Raw genomic sequence first — 21,381 nt, 5'->3', positions numbered from 1 at the left:
ATAACTTCAGGTGAAATAACTTCAGGTGAAATAACTTTAGGTGAAATAACTTCAGGTGAAATAACTTCAGGTGAAATAACTTCAGGTGAAATAACTTCAGGTGAAATAACTTCAGGTGAAATAACTTCAGGTGAAATAACTTTCTAGGTGAAATAACTTCAGGTGAAATAACTTCAGGTGAAATAACTTCAGGTGAAATAACTTCAGGTGAAATAACTTCAGGTGAAATAACTTTAGGTGAAATAACTTCAGGTGAAATAACTTCAGGTGAATAACTTCAGGTGAAATAACTTCAGGTGAAATAACTTCAGGTGAAATAACTCAGGTGAAATAACTTCAGGTGAAATAACTTCAGGTGAAATAACTTTAGGTGAAATAACTTTAGGTGAAATAATAGGTATGAGGGCCCTGTCTGTCACTCACACCATGGCCTCTCAATCGAGTTGACTCCATGGAAATATAATGATTAGAACTGGCATTCACATCCGAGTCAATGTTCTGTGATGGGTGGACTGGCGGCCATGTTGAATTGCTGAGATCTGAGGGCTTTTCTCTGCTCTAGTTAACGTCCCTACCTCTCTGTAGTCTATCTTAACTTTTCCATCCTCCTGTCTAGACCGGTAGCATGCTGAGGGTTGAACTGAAACTCTCTATTGGAAACAAAGGAAACTCCTCAACACCTAGCTTTCTACAACAGATTCTGGGGTTAAGTGAGTTTGTCAGCCCCTATAAGGAATGCTTGGGTTGCGGTATGGGGTGAGGGAGTGGAGAGCTGACGACCCGTTACCCTTTATGGGAACTGAATGATACACATCTATGAAAAGGTGGTGTGTGTGTGTGTGTGTGTGTGTGTGTGTGTGCGTGCGTGCGTGCGTGCGTGCGTGCGTGCGTGCGTGCGTGCGTGCGTGCGTGCGTGTGTGTGTGTGGAGTACAGAGTGTATAGGAGGGAGTTGTCTCCACCTGTAGTGTTCTCTCTCTGCCACACCCTGTATGACTCACAGTCCTTTCACTCTCTCTAGTCAAGTTGTTAGAACAAGGTCATTGTCTGGACCTTTGCCACACCCTGTATGACTCACAGTCCTTTCACTCTCTCTAGTCAAGTTGTTAGAACAAGGTCATTGTCTGGACCTTTGCCACACCCTGTATGACTCACAGTCCTGTCTGGACCTCTACACGTTCAGGTTTATTGGTACACAGCCACGGGGAACTGCTGTAGAGAAGAGAGAGAGAGAAAGGCAGGCTGTAGAGAGCTGTAATGACTGCTTGGTTAGTTCCTACGAGACTGGACATAGTGGTAACACACTAGATATGTTTTAGCTAGTTGATGTTGTCATCAAAAAGACGTATTTACCTGTTTAAAAAAAAAAAAAAAAGATACCAGTTGACCAGTAAACGTAGATGACCAGTTTACAACCAGAAAAGTATGTTATGAAGATGCAATTTGCCCGCTGAGAATCGTGCTTTCTATGACGTGTTTGCGAACCACCCTGTGGCCACTTTACTGAGCATGTCTCTCCGGGTTTTCTGTCAGGTATTCTGTGGAACCTGTCATCCAAAGACAACCTGAAGGAGAAACTAGCCAAGGAGACGCTAGGTGAGCTCACAGAGAGGATCCTGATCCCGCTCTCAGGAGGTGGAGACTCTGAGGTCATCCAGCAGAGCCCCTCTGAGGTTGACATCTTCTGCAACACCACCGGATGTCTCAGGTACAGTACACTATAGTACACTATAATATAGTACAGTATAGTACACTATAGTACACTATAATATAGTACAGTATAATACACTATAGTACACTACAGTACACTATAGTACACTATAATATAGTACAGTATAATACACTATAGTACACTACAGTACACTATAGTACACTATAATATAGTACAGTATAATACACTATAGTACACTACAGTACACTACAGTACACTATAGTACACTATAATATAGTACAGTATAATACACTATAGTACACTACAGTACACTATAGTACACTATAATATAGTACAGTATAATACACTATAGTACACTACAGTACACTATAGTACACTATAGTACACTATAATATAGTACAGTATAATACACTATAGTACACTATAGTATAGTACAGTATAATACACTATAGTACACTACAGTACACTATAATATAGTACAGTATAATACACTATAGTACACTATAGTATAGTACAGTATAATACACTATAGTACACTATAGTATAGTACAGTATAATACAATATAGTACACTATAATATAGTACAGTATAGTACACTACAGTACACTATAATATAGTACAGTATAATACACTATAGTACACTATAGTATAGTACACTATAGTACACTATAATATAGTACAGTATAATACACTATAGTACACTATAATATAGTACAGTATAATACACTATAGTACACTACAGTACACTACAGTACACTATAGTATAGTACAGTATAATACACTACAGTACACTATAGTATAGTACAGTATAATACACTATAGTACACTATAATATAGTATAGTATAATACACTATAGTACACTATAATATAGTACAGTATAATACACTATAGTACACTACAGTACACTATAATATAGTACAGTATAATACACTATAGTATACTATAGTACACTATAATATAGTACAGTATAATACACTATAGTACACTATAATATAGTGCAGTATAATACACTACAGTACACTATAGTACACTATAATATAGTACAGTATAATACACTATACTACAGTACACTATAGTATAGTACAGTATAATACACTATAGTACACTATAATATAGTATAGTATAATACACTATAGTACACTATAATATAGTACAGTATAATACACTATAGTACACTACAGTACACTATAATATAGTACAGTATAATACACTATAGTATACTATAGTACACTATAATATAGTACAGTATAATACACTATAGTACACTATAATATAGTGCAGTATAATACACTACAATACACTATAGTACACTATAATATAGTACAGTATAATACACTATAGTACACTATAATATAGTACAGTATAATACACTATAGTACACTATAATATAGTACAGTATAGTACACTGTAGTACACTATAATATAGTACAGTATAATACACTACAGTACACTATAATATAGTACAGTATAATACACTATAGTACACTATAATATAGTACAGTATAGTACACTATAGTACACTATAATATAGTACAGTATAATACACTACAGTACACTATAATATAGTACAGTATAATACACTATAGTATAGTACAGTATAATACACTATAGTATAGTACAGTATAATACATTATAGTACACTATAAAATAGTACAGTATAATACACTATAGTACACTATAGGATAGTACAGTATAATACACTATAGTATAGTACAGTATAATACACTATAGTACACTATAGTATAGTACAGTATAATACACTATAGTACACTATAGTACACTATAGTATAGTACAGTATAATACACTATAGTATAGTACAGTATAATACATTATAGTACACTATAAAATAGTACAGTATAGTACACTACAGTACACTATAATATAGTACAGTATAATACACTATAGTATAGTACAGTATAATACACTATAGTACACTATAGTATAGTACAGTATAATACACTATAGTACACTATAATATAGTACAGTATAATACACTATAGTACACTATAGGATAGTACAGTATAATACACTATAGTACACTATAGTATAGTACAGTATAATACACTATAGTATAGTACAGTATAATACACTATAGTATAGTACAGTATAATACACTATAGTACACTATAGTATAGTACAGTGTAGTACACTATAGTATAGTACAGTATAATACACTATAGTACACTATAGTATAGTACAGTATAATACACTATAGTACACTATAGGATAGTACAGTATAGTACAGTATTATAAGCTATAGTACAGTGTAATACACTATAGTATAGTACAGTGTAGTACACTATAGTATAGTACATTATAATACACTATCGTACACTGCACTATAGTACACTATAGTACAGTACACTATAGTACAGTATAGGATAGTACAATATAGTACAGTATAATACACTATAGTACACTATAGGATAGTACAGTATAGTGCAATATAGTACATTATCGTACACTACAGTATAGTGCACTATAGTACAGTATAGTATAGTATTATAAACCATAGTACAGTGTAATACACTATAGTATAGTACAGTGTAGTACACTATAGTACACTCTAGTACACTATAGTACCATATAGTACAGTGTAATACACTATAGTACAGTAAAATACACTATAGTACAGTATAATACACTATAGTATAGTACACTGTAGTACACTATAGTACACTATTGTACAGTATAGTACACTATAGTACAGTATAGTACAGTACACTATAGTACAGTATAGTACACTATATAGTTCACTGCAGTATAGTACACTATAGTACAGTATAGTACGTATAGTACAGTATAGTACAGTATAGTACACTATATAGTTCACTGCAGTATAGTACACTATAGTACAGTATAGTACAGTACACTATAGTACAGTATAGTACACTATATAGTTCACTGCAGTATAGTACACTATAGTACAGTATAGTACGTATAGTACAGTATAGTACAGTATAGTACACTATATAGTTCACTGCAGTATAGTACACTATAGTACAGTATAGTACAGTACACTATAGTACAGTATAGTACACTATATAGTTCACTGCAGTATAGTACACTATAGTACAGTATAGTACGTATAGTACAGTATAGTACAGTATAGTACACTATATAGTTCACTGCAGTATAGTACACTATAGTACAGTATAGTACAGTACACTATAGTACAGTATAGTACAGTACACTATAGTACAGTATAATACAGTACACTATAGTACAGTATAGTACAGTACACTATAGTACAGTATAGTACAGTACACTATAGTACAGTATAATACAGTACACTATAGTACAGTACACTATAGTACAGTATAGTACGTATAGTACAGTATAGTACGTATAGTACAGTATAGTACAGTATAGTACAGTATAGTACAGTATAGTACAGTACAGTATAGTACAGTATAGTACAGTATAGTACAGTACACTATAGTACAGTATAGTACAGTATATAGTTCACTGCAGTATAGTACACTATAGTACAGTATAATACAGTACACTATAGTACAGTATAATACACTATAGTATAGTACACTGTAGTACACTATAGTACACTATTGTACAGTATAGTACACTATAGTACAGTATAGTACAGTACACTATAGTACAGTATAGTACACTATATAGTTCACTGCAGTATAGTACACTATAGTACAGTATAGTACAGTACACTATAGTACAGTATAGTACACTATATAGTATAGTACACTATAGTACAGTATAGTACGTATAGTACAGTATAGTACAGTATAGTACACTATAGTACAGTATAGTACAGTATAGTACAGTATAGTACAGTATAGTACAGTATAGTACAGTATAGTACACTATAGTACAGTATAGTACAGTATAGTACAGTATAGTACACTATAGTACAGTATAGTACAGTACACTATAGTACAGTATAGTACAGTACACTATAGTACAGTATAGTACAGTACACTATAGTACAGTATAGTACACTATATAGTTCACTGCAGTATAGTACACTATAGTACAGTATAGTACAGTATAGTACACTATATAGTTCACTGCAGTATAGTACACTTCCTGTTATTATTGTTGTTCTTCTTCTTCTCATTCTTCACATTACGTTTAGGGTAAGGACACTGTTCTCACCTGCACTATAGAGTTCCATGTCAGCTCTGATTTATGTTTGACTATCCCACCCCTAACCTGTCCCCAGGAACCTGAGCTCAGTGAATGAGAAGACCAGACGGCAGATGCGGGAGACCAACGGTCTGGTGGATGCCCTGGTAGGATACATCCAGGCCTCGGTACAGGATGGCAAGGTGGAGGAAAAGGTGAGGCCAAGCACATTGTAGAATAATAATTTCATTATTGATTGGATATATATATATATATATATATATATATATATATATATATATATAGTACCTTTCCAGATGCTCAAAGCACTTTGCAATGAAAGGGGAAACTCACCTCAACCAACAATTTCCTACCTGGGTGATGCCACAGCAGGCATTTTACACCAGACTCCTTACCACGCATCAGATAATCTCATTTGAGTATGGACCTAATCATTGTTCTGTGTGTTTCCAGGGTGTGGAGAACGCTTTATGTGTCCTGAGGAACCTCTCCTACCAACTGTACAGTGAGATCCCGCCCTCAGCCCTGCTACGTCTGGAAGGACCAACCAGAGGCCAGGAAACCAGCAGGAGCGAAGCCATTGGTTGCTTTACCCCTCAGAGCAAGAAAGTCAAAGATGTATGTATCTCACTGTCAATCCTCTTATAGTCTTCTTGTCCTCCTTCTTCCGTCGTCGTCGTTGTTCTTCTTTGTTCTTGTTCTTCTGTCAGTTTAGCAGTTGAACTTTAATTGTCTTAATGGTATTATCACATTGACCCCTTTACCCTTCTTTCAGAGGAAGAACCAGGACATGTCTACGTTCACGGAGGTGGCCCGCGTACCCAAGGGTCTGGAGTGGCTGTGGCACCCCCAGGTAGTGGGGCTGTATAACAGCGTGCTGCAGGGCTGTGAGACCAACTCCACCACCCGCGAGGCTGCAGCCGGGGCTCTGCAGAACATCACCGCAGGAGACAAGAGGGTGAGTGTTGAGAATTCCCCGTGCCTATAGGTCCCGTGTGGCTCAGTTGGTAGAGCATGGTGTTTGCAACGCCAGGGTTGTGGGTTCGATTCCCACGGGGGACCAGTACGGAGAAAAAAAATGTATGAAATGTATTCATTCACTACTGTAAGTTGTTCTGGATAAGAGTGTCTGCTAAATGACTAAAATGTAAATGCAATTCAGCAGACAGAGCAAGATGTGATTGGGGTACAATGTACAGTAACTGAAGTAGGTTGGGAACACTGTCCTATGCTCTTAGAAAGAAAGCTGTCTGCTTAGGAGAACCCTTTCAAGAACCCTTTGGGTTCCATGTAGAACTCTTTCCACAGAAGATTCTACATGGAACCCAATAGGGTTCTACCTGGAACCAAAGGGTGTTCTTCTATGGGGACAGCCGAAGAACCCTTTTGGAACCCTTTTTTCTAAAAGTGTAGAATGACCTCTTTCTCTCTGTCCCAAGAGAGGGAGCAGCTCCAAGCCAGATCATTCACATTGATCAGGTTTATAACTCTGTCCAGAAACAAGCCCTATCCCAGACACTTGTGGTGATCTGAGGATTTGAGCAAATCCTATGGTGGTAGGGGTTGTTTATGGACAAGGCCAAATACAGCATTTAAAGTGTTCTTGACTTGGACGTGCCTTTCAATGAATCTCTCCCTCTCCTACCTCAGTGGGCGGAGGTGCTGAGTCATGTGGCTCTGGAGCAGGAGAGGATGCTTCCTGTGATGTTGGACAAACTGAGGACCGATAATGACCTGGAGCTGAGATCCCTCACAGGCTTCCTTAGAAACCTGTCACGCCATGCCAAGGACAAGAACGCCATGGGTCAGTAACCGTAGACAATATGTGTGTACGCAGTAGTACCTTTGACCCACTTCAATATAAAAGTAATTGTAATTTTGTCACAGATGGGAAATTGGTTGCGGAATATGGTTTATTTAAAAAAAAAAAAAATTAAACATGACATCATGAGAACAGTAGATCTCAGCAGAAATCAGACTTTCATGTAAATTAGGGATTGATTTCATGGCAATGTGAGATTTGCATGAACATTTGCATTACATATTTGGAACACAATTTGTCACAATTTGTCCTTGAATGACATATAAAGGCGAAACCAGAATAGGGGGGGGGGGGGGGGGGGGGAAACCCATTTATTTCATGCTAGAGCAAAGACCAACAACACAACTACAGGTCGACCAATAAAACGTTCCTCTCTCCAGCCACAAAGGTAGTGAACAACCTGGTGACCGAACTGCCTGCTGACGGTCAGCAGAAGGAGCCGTCCAGCGATGTGGTGGTCAACATCTGTGGAACGTTGAACAACTTGGTGACATCCAGCTCCATCGCAGCCCGGGACATCGCCTTCTTCGACGGGCTGCAGAAACTAGTGGCCATTAAGAACTCCCATGACAGCAGGTATGGAATGGGAGGAATATTGGTAGCGGTGTTTCTGCTGGTATTTTAAACTTTTATGGGTCGGGGTTCCGCTAGCGGAACGTTTCCACAACATCCGGTGAAATGGCAGAGCACGAAATTCAAAACAATTATTAGAAATATTTAACTTTCATATATTCACAAGTGCAATAAATCAAATTAAAGCTTAACTTCTTGTTAATCTAGCCACCGTGTCAGATTTCAAAATGGCTTTACGGCGAAAGCAAACCATGCTATTATCTGAGGACAGCACCCAGCATACCAACACATGAAAATCAGATTTCAACCCGCCAGGCGTGACACAAAACTCAGAAATAACGATATAATTCATGCCTTCCCTTTGAAGATCTTCTTCTGTTGGCACTCCAATATGTCCCATAAACATCATAAATGGTCCCTTTGTTCGATAAATTCCGTCGTCATATATCCAAAATCTCCATTTATTTGGCGCGTTTGATTAAACAAAACACCGGTTCCAACTCGCACAATATGACTACAAAATATCTAATAAGTTACCTGTAATCTTGATCCAAACATTTCAAACAACTTTCCTAATACAACTTTAGGTATTTTTTACGTAAATAATCGATAAAATTTAAGACAGGTTAAACTGTGTTCAATACAGGACAAAAACAAAGTGGAGCGAGCTTTCAGGTCGCGCGCCCCAACCACAACAGTTCACTAGACTCAACCCTCATTCTGAACAGCCATACTTCTTCATTTCTCAAAAGAAAAACATCAACCAATTTCTAAAGACTGTTGACATCCATTGGAAGCGATAGGAACTGCAAGCAAGTGCCTTAGAAATCTAGATCCACATAGAAAGCCCATTGAAAACACTGTCCCCTCAACAAACAAAAAAATCCTGGATGGTTTGTCCTCGTCGCCTGCCAAATAAGTTCTGTTATACTCACAGGCATAATTTTAACAGTTTTAGAAACTTTAGAGTGTTTTCTATCCAAATCTACCAATTATATGCATATCCTAGCCTCTGGGAATTTGTAGCAGGCAGTTTACTTTGGGCACGCTTTTCATCCAGACGTGAAAATACCGCCCCCTAGCCCGAAGAGGTTTTAACCTGGTGTTTAATAGAAACGGGTGGCCATCAAGAACTCATGGAAAACAGAAAGGAAAACGCAGCACACTGCTGCTCGTGCTCCCAGGTGATATTTATTTATAACAACGTTTCGACCCTTAGGTCTTCATCAGGCGTTCACATCCCACGTGGGGGTGGAAGGTCCTATATATAGGGGCAGTATTCAGTGACATCACTTCCTGAAACAGGAGATTAACCTGTTATGGCTAGGGGGCAGTATTTTCACGGCTGGATAAAAAACGTACCCGATTTAATCTGGTTACTACTCCTGCCCAGTAACTAGAATAGGCATATAATTATTGGCTTTGGATAGAAAACACTCCAAAGTTTCTAAAACTGTTTGAATGGTGTCTGTGAGTATAACAGAACTCAAATGGCAGGTCAAAACCTGAGAGATTCCTTTACAGGAAGTGGCCTGTCTGACCATTTCTTGAACTTCTTTGCCATCTCTATCTATTACAAAGGATCTCTGCTCTAACGTGACACTTCCTACGTCTTCCATAGGCTCTCAGAGCCTGGGAAAAACCTGAATGTCGTCATCCCAGCCCCAGGCTGAAACACATTATCGCCTTTCTCAAGTGGCCGATCAAGGGACTGTGGGCTTAGGCGCGTGCACTGGCCGCCCCCATCTTTGTGATTTTTCCTCTGTTTGCCGAAAAGGAGATTCCCGGTCGGAATATTATCGCTTTTTTACGAGATAAATTGCATAAAAATTGATTTTAAACAGCGGTTAACATGCTTCGAAGTACGGTAATGGAATATTTAGAATTTTTTTGTCACGAATTGCGCCATGCGCTCGACCCTGATTTACCATTTCGGATAGTTTCTGGAACGCACGAACAAAACGCCGCTATTCGGATATAACGATGGATTATTTTGGACCAAACCAACATTTGTTATTGAAGTAGCAGTCCTGGGAGTGCATTCTGACGAAGACAACAAAAGGTAATCAAACTTTTGTAATAGTAAATCTGATTTTGGTGAAGGCTAAACTTGCCGGGTGTCTAAATAGCTAGCCCGTGATGGCTGGGCTATGTACTTAGAATATTGCAAAATGTGCTTTCACCAAAAAGCTATTTTAAAATCGGACATATCGAGTGCATAGAGGAGTTCTGTATCTATAATTCTTAAAATAATTGTTATGCTTTTTGTGAACGTTTATCGTGAGTAATTTAGTAAATTGTTAGTAAATTCCCCGGAAGTTTGCGGGGGGTATGCTAGTTCTGAACGTCACATGCTAATGTAAAAAGCTGTTTTTTGATATAAATATGAACTTGATTGAACAAAACATGCATGTATTGTATAACATAATGTCCTAGGGTTGTCATCTGATGAAGATCATCAAAGGTTAGTGCTGCATTTAGCTGTCTTCTGGGTTTTTGTGACATTATATGCTAGCTTGAAAATGGGTGTCTGATTATTTCTGGCTGGGTTCTCTGCTGACATAATCTAATGTTTTGCTTTCGCTGTAAAGCCTTTTTGAAATCGCACAGTGTGGTTAGATAAAGGAGAGTCTTGTCTTTAAAATGCTGTGAAATAGTCATATGTTTGAAAAATTGAAGTTTTTGTATTTTTGAGGAATTTGTAATTCACGCCACGCCTATCATTGGATATTGGAGCAGGTGTTCCGCTAGCGGAACGTCTAGATGTAAGAGGTTAAAAAAATATATTATAACATAGTTTAACAATATTAACATTCAATATATCAAAATATATGATCATACACAGAGAGTGTGATCAATATTTACAATAATATTTAAAAAAAAAAAACAATTTAGACATATTGAAACTATAAAAATGTTTTCAAGTCAAACTCCTCGTTAAGGCCAATGGATCCATAAAGATTCCCTTTGAAGACGTTTCCTCTCAATGTCCCCTCCCCTGCAGGACATCTTGACCATTTCTATTGCATTGTATCTCAGAGAACTAATAGGATGTCCAGCTTGTACAAAATGAACAGTAACCAGATTGTTTGTCTCCCCTGTCCGTATATTTCTGCGGTGCTCACTGATCCGTGTCTTAAGGCTCCTACGGGTTTTCCATATGTAAGACAGACCACAAGGACATTTCAACATGTAAATAACATTTGGGGACATGCAGGTAATCAGGACCTTGATCTTAAATCTTTGTCCTGTGTGGGAGTGGGTAAATGAGTTGCATTTGAACTCCCCACGACAGCGGGTATGGAATGGGAGGAATATTGGTAGCAGTGTTTCTGCTGGTATTTAACCTGCTGTTTAATAGAAACTGGTGGCCATTAAGAACGCCCATGACAGCGGGTATATGGAAAATGAGTAGGAATGTTGTGACAAAAGATTTTACTGACCACGTGATTTGACCAGGAAATGTCCAGGGTTCGAGTGTGAATGGTAATAGTAAAGGCGAGAGTGGACAGCCCTGTCTCGTTCTGCAACAGCGAGGAGTTAGACTTGTTAGTATGCATACAGGCTCTCGGCTATACTAGTGCCTAGAGTTTTTTCTGGTCAGTTATTATGAGTGACAGCCATTCAGATGGCCACTTCTTCACTACTGGTCCCCATAGTGACAGTGTTTCCAAGAGGAGTTGATACTGAATACAATTTGCATACTCTATACCACCTTTCAGACAATGTGGTAACACATTTCCCTAGCATTTACCCAGCCCTGTCTGTCTGTCCCTGCCCCAAGCACACAGATGTAGTATTATGAGGCCATGACTGAAATGGGAAAAATATCCTTCTCTTCTAATGCTCCTTGGTCTTGGAACAAGTTGCAAAATACTTTAAAACTGGAGGAGAGAAAATCACTTGCTGAGTAAATCTCTGATATAGGATAATTTTGTTGACCATTGTGATTTTTTATGTTTTGTCTTGTAATGTGTACACACTGGCTTCTTCCTGCTGACATCTTGCCAGGTCCCCCTCCAAAAATAGTCATTTTTTTCCCTGGTTAAATTAAGGTTAAATAAAAGGTTAAATAAAAATAAATGAGTAGAAACGAAACAATTCAGACATACCTAATTTCACTCCCATGATAAGGATGCTTACCTCTCAAATTAGGACAATGTCTACTTGATCAGCCCAGGGTATATAATAATTACTGTCCCCCAGTGTATTGATTGGTAGCAGGTATATAATAATTACTGTCCCCCAGTGTATTGATTGGTATCAGGTATATCATATTTACTGTCCCCCAGTGTATTGATTGGTAGCAGGTATATAATATTTACTGTCCCTGGTATATTGATTGGTAGCAGGTATATCATATTTACTGTCCCTGGTGTGTAAATATTCCAGTTATGTATTAGCTACTGGGAACTAAGTTTTTTCTTGTGTCTTGAAAGAACAGTCAAACTGAAAGTCTTCAACAAAAAGCTAAGGCAGTCCTTTTGGGATCTGAATGAAGAAAAGTCAAACTGAAAGTCCTTTTGGGATCTTAATTAAAGTGGCTTTTACTGAATTGTCTTGAACTCTTTCATCTTGAGAAACCCTGCTTTAGAACATTCCAGCGAATCTCAAGTCCAACTGCTAGTTTTTAACCTCGTCACGACTTCCACCGAAGTCGGTTCCTCTCCTTGTTCGGGCGGCGTTCGGCGGTCGACGTCACCGGTTTTCTAACCATCGCCGATCCACCTTTCATTTTTCCATTTGTCTTGTTTTCCTACACACCTGGTTTCAATTCCCTCAGTATTAGACGTGTATATAACCCTCTGTTTCCCCCCCATGTCTGTGTGTGGAATTATCTGTTGTTTTTGCGTATGTACACGCTAGACTGGTTTGCGCTGGGTTATGTCAACCCATATTGTGATTAGTGTTCTTAGTGCCATGTGTGTTTGTTCGCCAAAATAAAAGGCTCCTTTGGCTACCCGACTTCTGCTCTCCTGCGCCTGACTCCCTTACAGCCAGTTACGCATACCTAATGAACCTGACCTTCATGTTGTCTCTCTTATAGCCCTGCTAGTTCATAACCTGGTCTTCATGTTGTCTCTCTTGTAGCCCTGCTAGTTCATAACCTGGTCTTCATGTTGTCTCTCTTGTAGCCCTGCTAGTTTTTAACCTGGTCTTCATGTTGTCTCTCTTGTAGCCCTGCTAGTTCATAACCTGGTCTTCATGTTGTCTCTCTTATAGCCCTGCTAGTTTTTAACCTGGTCTTCATGTTGTCTCTCTTATAGCCCTGCTAGTTTTTAACCTGGTCTTCATGTTGTCTCTCTTGTAGCCCTGCTAGTTTTTAACCTGGTCTTCATGTTGTCTCTCTTGTAGCCCTGCTAGTTTTTAACCTGGTCTTCATGTTGTCTCTCTTGTAGTCCTGGGAAGCTGAAAGCATCCAAAGCAGCAGCAACAGTCCTCTGCAACATGTTCCAATACAAGAAGCTGCACAAGGACTACAAACAGGTGAGAAACACCACTGGAGAACGGTAGAGAGGAGGATCATAGACTACTGGAGAACGGTAGAGAGGAGGATCATAGACGACTGGAGAACGGTAGAGAGGAGGATCATAGACTACTGGAGAATGGTAGAGAGGAGGGGGTACTATGTACAGAACACATGTTCTCTAGTCCTAGGAGAGAGGAGGAGGGGGTACTATGGACAGAACACATGTTCTCTAGTACTAGGAGAGAGAGGAGGTACTATGGACAGAACACATGTTCTCTAGTACTAGGAGAGAGGAGGGGGACAGAACACATGTTCTCTAGTCCTAGGAGAGAGGAGGGGGTTGAGAAGTCTCATTGCTGGGTAATTTAGTTGGAAGGGGATACTAACACACACTGCTATGTGAATCACAGCAACAGTCAGGAGTAAGCTTTCTGAGCAAACCTCTGATATTGTACATTACAGGGGCGGAGGCATGGGTGTATATATATATGTATATGTATATATATATATATATATATATGTACACTGTATATGTTCTGTGTTCCAAACAGGACATTATTTGTCTTTTTACCTAAACATGCAAAAACCATTAGATAGAATTGATAGCAAGCAGTACACTGGGTTAGTCAGATTTGATTAAATATAACAGAACAGATGACCTAGAATGACATTCACTCTCGTAGGATGGGTTGCCAAAAATAACTAACTGAAAGCCACATCCCCTAATAAGCCATGAATATGACTAGATTGAGGTATTCAGTATGTCACTGTGCTTCTATGGCTATATGCGCCAATGCTCCGACTACTTCATTTGTTCATTTAGCAAACAAGACAGCTTTATTAGTTTATTGTTTATTTATTAGTCAACGCAGCTAAATTTCAGCTTTCATTAGCTTTAAAACAGCAACATTTTCTCTCAACCTCATGGAAAAATGTGTAGAATAGCATGAGATGAGCTATACAGGTGCACATTTTCCTCTCTGTCCCATGGCTAAAGTGTGTTTAATTGCAGGAAATTAGCTTTAAAACAGCAACATTTTCTCTCAGCCTCATGGCAAAATGTGTAGAATAGCATGAGATTAGCTTTTAAACAGCAACATTTTCTCTCAGCCTCATGGCAAAATGTGTAGAATGGCATGAGATTAGCTTTAAAACACCAACATTTTTCTCTTTCCCCAATGGCAAAATGTATAAAACGAATGGAAGCTAGCTGCTCCACCGAAAGAAAAAAAAAATGTTCATATATATATTTTAAAAAATAGCTACGTGAATACAGTATTAGGGACCCGAATACCTGCGGCCATTGGTTAATAATGAGTAGTGAGGGGGATTCCCTGAGTAATTCCTCTCCTTTTCCTGTTGCTCTATTTTCAACTACAGTAGCTACAATGCTGTCTGTCTGCTGTCTTCTCTTGTCTGGTAGGGGAATCAGAGCTGTTTATCTGTCACACACACACACACACACACACACACACACACACACACACACACACACACACACACACACACACACACACACACACACACACACACACACACACACACACACACACACACACACACACACACACACACACACACACACACACACACACGTGCGCATTAAGTAAATGATCAGTGTTTATCTATAATATCCAGTTGAGAAACAATCCACTAAAACATTCCCCTCATAGTGAATGGATGACTGCAAAACCCAACCCTCATTCCTGTGTCTGCACGTGTGTCTGCGTTAGTGCACCTATGTGTGTTGTGCATGTTTGCCTTGGGGATGGGGGGGGGGGTCCATTAACCAGCCTTGAGGATGGGGATGGGGGGGGTCCATTAACCAGCCTTGAGGAGGGAGGGGGGGGTCCATATTCAAATAAAAAGACTTCCCTAACTGTTCCTACCTACTGTAGCCTGTATATTCACACACAAAGACACCCAGGGAGTGGCTTGCTAGAAAGATTGCTTTTTAGATGGTGGTCTGCCTCGCCTAAAGGTGCAGCTCTCTCTCTTTCTCTCCCTCTCTCTCTGTCTCTCTGTCTCTCTCTCTGTGTGTGTCTCTGTCTCTCCCTCTCTCTCTGTCTCTCTGTCTCTCTCTCTCTGTGTGTCTCTCTCTCTCCCTCTCTCTCTGTCTCTCTGTCTCTCTCTCTGTGTCTCTCTGTCTCTCTCTCTCTCTCTCCCTCTGTCTCTCTCTCTCTCTCTCTCTCTCTCGTGTCTCTCGCTCTCTCTCTGTCTCTCTGTCTCCCTCTCTCCCTCTCTCTCTCTCTCTCTCTCTCTCTCTCTCTCTCTCTCCCTCTCTCTCTCACATACTCAGGTCATTTCCCGATGAACAAGTCTGAACACTCCCACTATATTTGCCTCCCTCTACAATACCTGCAGAACTATTTTAACAGTTTCGTCTTAAAATAAACTATTCAAAACATTGATTGGTAGCAGCTATATAATATTTACTGTCCCTGGTATATTGATTGGTAGCAGCTATATAATATTTACTGTCCCCCAGTATATTGATTGGTAGCAGCTATATAATATTTACTGTCCCTGGTATATTGATTGGTAGCAGCTATATAATATTTACTGTCCCCCAGTGTATTGATTGGTAGCAGCTATATAATATTTACTGTCCCTGGTATATTGATTGGTAGCAGGTATATCATATTTACTGTCCCTGGTGTGTAAATATTCCAGTTATGTATTAGCTACTGGGAACTAAGTTTTGTCTTGTATCTTGAAAGAACAGTCAAACTGAAAGCCTTCAACAAAAAGCCAAGTGGACAGGCTAAACAGTTTGAGACATCCTTTTGATATATGTCCTGACAAAATGTCTTTCATGTTTGTGTTTTACAGAAAGGATTCACACGACCTGACTTTGCAGACGTGACCATCTAAAAAGGAACAGATGCAATGTCTCTCTCTCTCTCTTTCTGTCAAGTGGCTGGAAACACGTGTGAACACTTCAGTGATCAAGGACCGTCTGTAAAACTGAGAACAGCACCTTGGGCTTCTTCCTACTTACGCACACATGGAGTTAGATGGACTACACTACAGAGTTAGATGGACTACACTATAGAGTTAGATGGACTACACTACAGAGTTAGATGGACTACACTATAGAGTTAGATGGACTACACTACAGAGTTAGATGGACTACACTACAGAGTTAGCTGGACTACACTACAGAGTTAGATGGACTACACTACAGAGTTAGATGGACTACACTACAGAGTTAGATGGACTACACTACAGAGTTAGATGGACTACACTACAGAGTTAGCTGGACTACACTACAGAGTTAGATGGACTACACTATAGAGTTAGATGGACTACACTACAGAGTTAGATGGACTACACTACAGAGTTAGATGGACTACACTACAGAGTTAGATGGACTACACTACAGAGTTAGATGGACTACACTACAGAGTTAGATGGACTACACTACAGAGTTAGCTGGACTACACTACAGAGTTAGATGGACTACACTACAGAGTTAGATGGACTACACTACAGAGTTAGATGGACTACACTACAGAGTTAGATGGACTACACTACAGAGTTAGATGGACTACACTACAGAGTTAGATGGACTACACTACAGAGTTAGATGGACTACACTACAGAGTTAGATGGACTACACTACAGAGTTAGATGGACTACACTACAGAGTTAGATGGACTACACTACAGAGTTAGATGGACTACACTACAGAGTTAGATGGACTACACTACAGAGTTAGATGGACTACACTACAGAGTTAGATGGACTACACTACAGAGTAGCTGGCTTAAAGAAAGTGACAATAAAGATGGAACCTGTATAGGGACGACCTTGATGTTGTTCTATGATGAAAACGGACCCTCACTTTCCCCCTGTTTTTAATGCCGTATGTATTCAATGCTGTATGTTTGAATGTTTTATGTTGAATGCTGTATGGACTTTATGGTGGATTCAGGGACTTTTTTGTTTTCGTCAATGCAACAAATCATACTGCTGTAACCAATAATGCTATATGGCTCTTACAGTTTCTCCCTGCCCCACCCAGAGATGGTTTGGCATCAATCCCAAAGACTACTGTGCTCCGTCATGTTAACCTGGTCCCAGATCTGTTTTGTGCTGTATAGCCAACTCCTATGGTCATTGTTACAAGACGGCACACAACTGATCTGGGACCAGGCTAATATTTTGTAGCTCTAACGCAAACACTGACTTAGTACCAAAGGAGCTTGTTACAGCCCCCACCCATTGGCTATCTACAGATAGCATCTACTGTAAAGGGATGGCTTGCTCTGTGGAATGAAACTATTCTCTTTTATACGGGGCTTTTACTAAGTGGTTGAATTATTGATGTTGTTCATTGTGTTTTTGTTTTTCAGTTGCCTGGGGGTTTATTTCTCAGACAAAACCAGTAATACTGATAATTATAATGAGTCATAAACTACAGTATCACTGAGAGTTATAATGAGTTATAAACCAGAATATCACTGAGAGTTATAATGAGTTATAAACTACAGTATCACTGAGAGTTATAATGAGTTATAAACCAGAATATCACAGAGTTATAAACCAGAATATCACTGAGAGTTATAATGAGTTATAAACCAGAATATCACTGAGAGTTATAATGAGTTATAAACTACAGTATCACTGAGAGTTATAATGAGTTATAAACCAGAATATCACAGAGTTATAAACCAGAATATCACTGAGAGTTATAATGAGTTATAAACCAGAATATCACTGAGAGTTATAATGAGTTATAAACCAGAATATCACAGAGTTATAAACCAGAATATCACTGAGAGTTATAATGAGTTATAAACTACAGTATCACTGAGAGTTATAATGAGTTATAAACCAGAATATCACTGAGAGTTATAATGAGTTATAAACCAGAATATCACTGAGAGTTATAATGAGTTATAAACCAGAATATCACTGAGAGTTATAATGAGTTATAAACCAGAATATCACTGAGAGTTATAATGAGTTATAAACCAGAATATCACAGAGTTATAAACCAGAATATCACTGAGAGTTATAATGAGTTATAAACCAGAATATCACTGAGAGTTATAATGAGTTATAAACCAGAATATCACAGAGTTATAATGAGTTATAAACCAGAGTATCACAGAGTTATAATGAGTTATAAACCAGAATATCACTGAGAGTTATAATGAGTTATAAACCAGAATATCACAGAGTTATAATGAGTTATAAACCAGAATATCACAGAGAGTTATAATGAGTTATAAACCAGAATATCACAGAGAGTTATAATGAGTTATAAACCAGAATATCACAGAGTTATAAACCAGAGTATCACTGAGAGTTAATATGAGTTATAAACCAGAATATCACTGAGAGTTATAATGAGTTATAAACCAGAATATCACAGAGTTATAATGAGTTATAAACCAGAATATCACAGAGAGTTATAATGAGTTATAAACCAGAATATCACTGAGAGTTATAATGAGTCATAAACCAGAATATCACTGAGAGTTATAATGAGTTATAAACCAGAATATCACAGAGAGTTATAATGAGTTATAAACCAGAATATCACTGAGAGTTGTAATGAGTTATAAACCAGAATATCACAGAGTTATGAGTTATAAACCAGAATATCACAGAGTTATAATGAGTTATAAACCAGAATATCACAGAGTTATAAACCAGAGTATCACTGAGAGTTATAATGAGTTATAAACCAGAATATCACAGAGAGTTATAATGAGTCATAAATTAGAACTGAATGAACGTTTTTATGAATGTGTGGATAAAACGGAGCTACTGACACCTGCGTGAATGTCCTGAAATTATAATTCAGCTTTACAGAAACTTTATGAAGTACCTTACATGTTGAATATAGATTTATATAGCAAAAAGATCCTTTCTTGTTTTCAACAACGTTAGTTTTACAAGTTAAGCGGATTTGTCATATCAAACTCATGTCAATGCAATGTTTTAAGTTGATCACTTGCCATAACATACTGTTTGTTTTAATGTCTGGGGTGTTTTCTGGATTAAGTCAACCAACATAGTCCAACATTTATGTTTTCAAGGCTTTTTGGGCAGTGGGGGGGAAGCATGCATTCGTTGTTACTCTCTTTAAGAGAATGCTGCAATATTGGATTTGTATCTTAAGCATAATGTAAATATAAAAACGTTTTGTAAACAGAGCATACAAGTGCATTGGGGTCCCAAGTTATTGACATCCTTGATAAAGATGAGTAAAACTAACTGTATAAAAGACATAATTCAAATATACGGAGCTATTATTTTATACTATACTAATACAACACCACTGGTAGGCGTGGCCAAAGAGCTCGGGTTGTTCATGTCATCTGACCAAAACACTGGTTCCAATCCATGTGCCAATGCAGTTTATCCAACTCCAGGAAATTACATTTGTTGGATAACACGGAAATAGAGCTCTTTGGCCAGGCACACCATTGGCCAGGCGCACCATTGGCCAGGCACACCATTGGCCAGGCACACCATATATATATATATGCTTTGGCATCTAAATGAAAATGCATGAGCAGAAAAGATCCCCATACCTACTGTAAAATATGGTGGTGGAGCTTTGATGTTATGGCGATATTTTCCTTTCACTGGTTCTTGTTAAAAATCACAATTTTGCAATGTCCATCTCAGTTTCCGGACTTGAAACACATTGAAAACCATTTTTTATTTTTTACATGTTTTATTTTTTATTTCACCTTTATTTAACCAGGTAGGCCAGTTAATAAGAACAAATTATCATGTATAACTGCAACCTGGCCAAGATAAAGCAAAGCAGTGCGACACAAACAACAACACTGAGTTACACATGGAATAAACAAACGTACAGTCAATAACACAATAGAAAAAAAGAAAGTCTATATACAGTGTGTGCAAATGGTGTGAGGAGGTAAGGCAATAAATAGGCCATAGTAGCGAAGTAATTACAATTTAGCAAATTAACACTGGAGTGACAGATGAGCAGATGATGATGTGCAAGTTTGAATTGAAGAGGGTAGTCCGTAAGAACAGACAAAGGATATCAAGGATCTGGATAGATTCTGTATGGAGGAATGATCTAAAGATCCCTTCCAATGTGTTCTCCAATTTCATCAAATATTTTAGAGAAAAGCTCAGTGCTGTTATCCTCGCAAGGTGAGGTGTTGAAAGGTGTTGAAAACGGGTGTCAATAATTGTTTTATTACTTGTTAACAAAATCTGTTTGTCTGAGCAATTGTAGTAGGATACATTAATATAATTTCCCAATTTTTTTGGATCATACAATATAGTATTTAAAAAAAAAATGTAATTCTTTTATATTTTCATTTTTGCTAATCTTTATCAAGGGTGTCACTAATTGTGGACCGCACTGTATTTAAATAAGACCTTTCTCCTTAAAGGTGTTGTTCAAGTCTATTTTTGGTATTGATATATATATATATATATTCAATGGGTAAATATAAAGCAGATTTATATATTTTAACTCTATTTTCTTAGTAAAGTATGTTCAGATGAATATTGGTATTAGAATAACATGAATGTTTTGAAAAATATATTTCACGCGTCGACGTCTGATCTGCTGTGTCCATAATTGGACCATGAGACTACTCTTAACTCTATCTAAAACATATATTTTTTATTTTTACATCGTGCTTTTTAACTGTTCACTGCAAATGTGTGTCAAACAAACAGCATATTTTATAACTAATAAAGACAAAGTCATTAAATGGG

General features: G+C 38.0%; 1 protein-coding gene across 2 annotated transcripts in view; it reads left to right on the top strand.

Moving 5' to 3' along the window:
• The window catches only part of LOC106561813 (plakophilin-3), a 52,581-nt gene extending 31,200 nt beyond the window's left edge, over positions 1-21,381 (top strand). For both annotated transcript variants that reach the window (XM_082957466.1, XM_082957465.1), the window contains 8 exons: positions 1,532-1,706; positions 5,868-5,985; positions 6,245-6,409; positions 6,567-6,749; positions 7,442-7,595; positions 7,994-8,189; positions 13,586-13,673; positions 16,489-21,381. In XM_082957466.1, the coding sequence (XP_082813592.1) occupies positions 1,532-1,706; positions 5,868-5,985; positions 6,245-6,409; positions 6,567-6,749; positions 7,442-7,595; positions 7,994-8,189; positions 13,586-13,673; positions 16,489-16,530 (1,121 nt within the window). In that variant the 3' untranslated portion in view covers positions 16,531-21,381. The remainder of the gene's footprint in view (positions 1-1,531; positions 1,707-5,867; positions 5,986-6,244; positions 6,410-6,566; positions 6,750-7,441; positions 7,596-7,993; positions 8,190-13,585; positions 13,674-16,488) is intronic.

Source organism: Salmo salar, chromosome 10 (assembly GCF_965601325.2).
Source record: "Salmo salar chromosome 10, fSalSal1, whole genome shotgun sequence".
Classification (NCBI taxonomy): domain Eukaryota; kingdom Metazoa; phylum Chordata; class Actinopteri; order Salmoniformes; family Salmonidae; genus Salmo; species Salmo salar.
The sequence above is the reverse complement of the archived record's forward strand: the minus strand, read 5'-3'. Positions and strand labels throughout refer to the sequence as shown.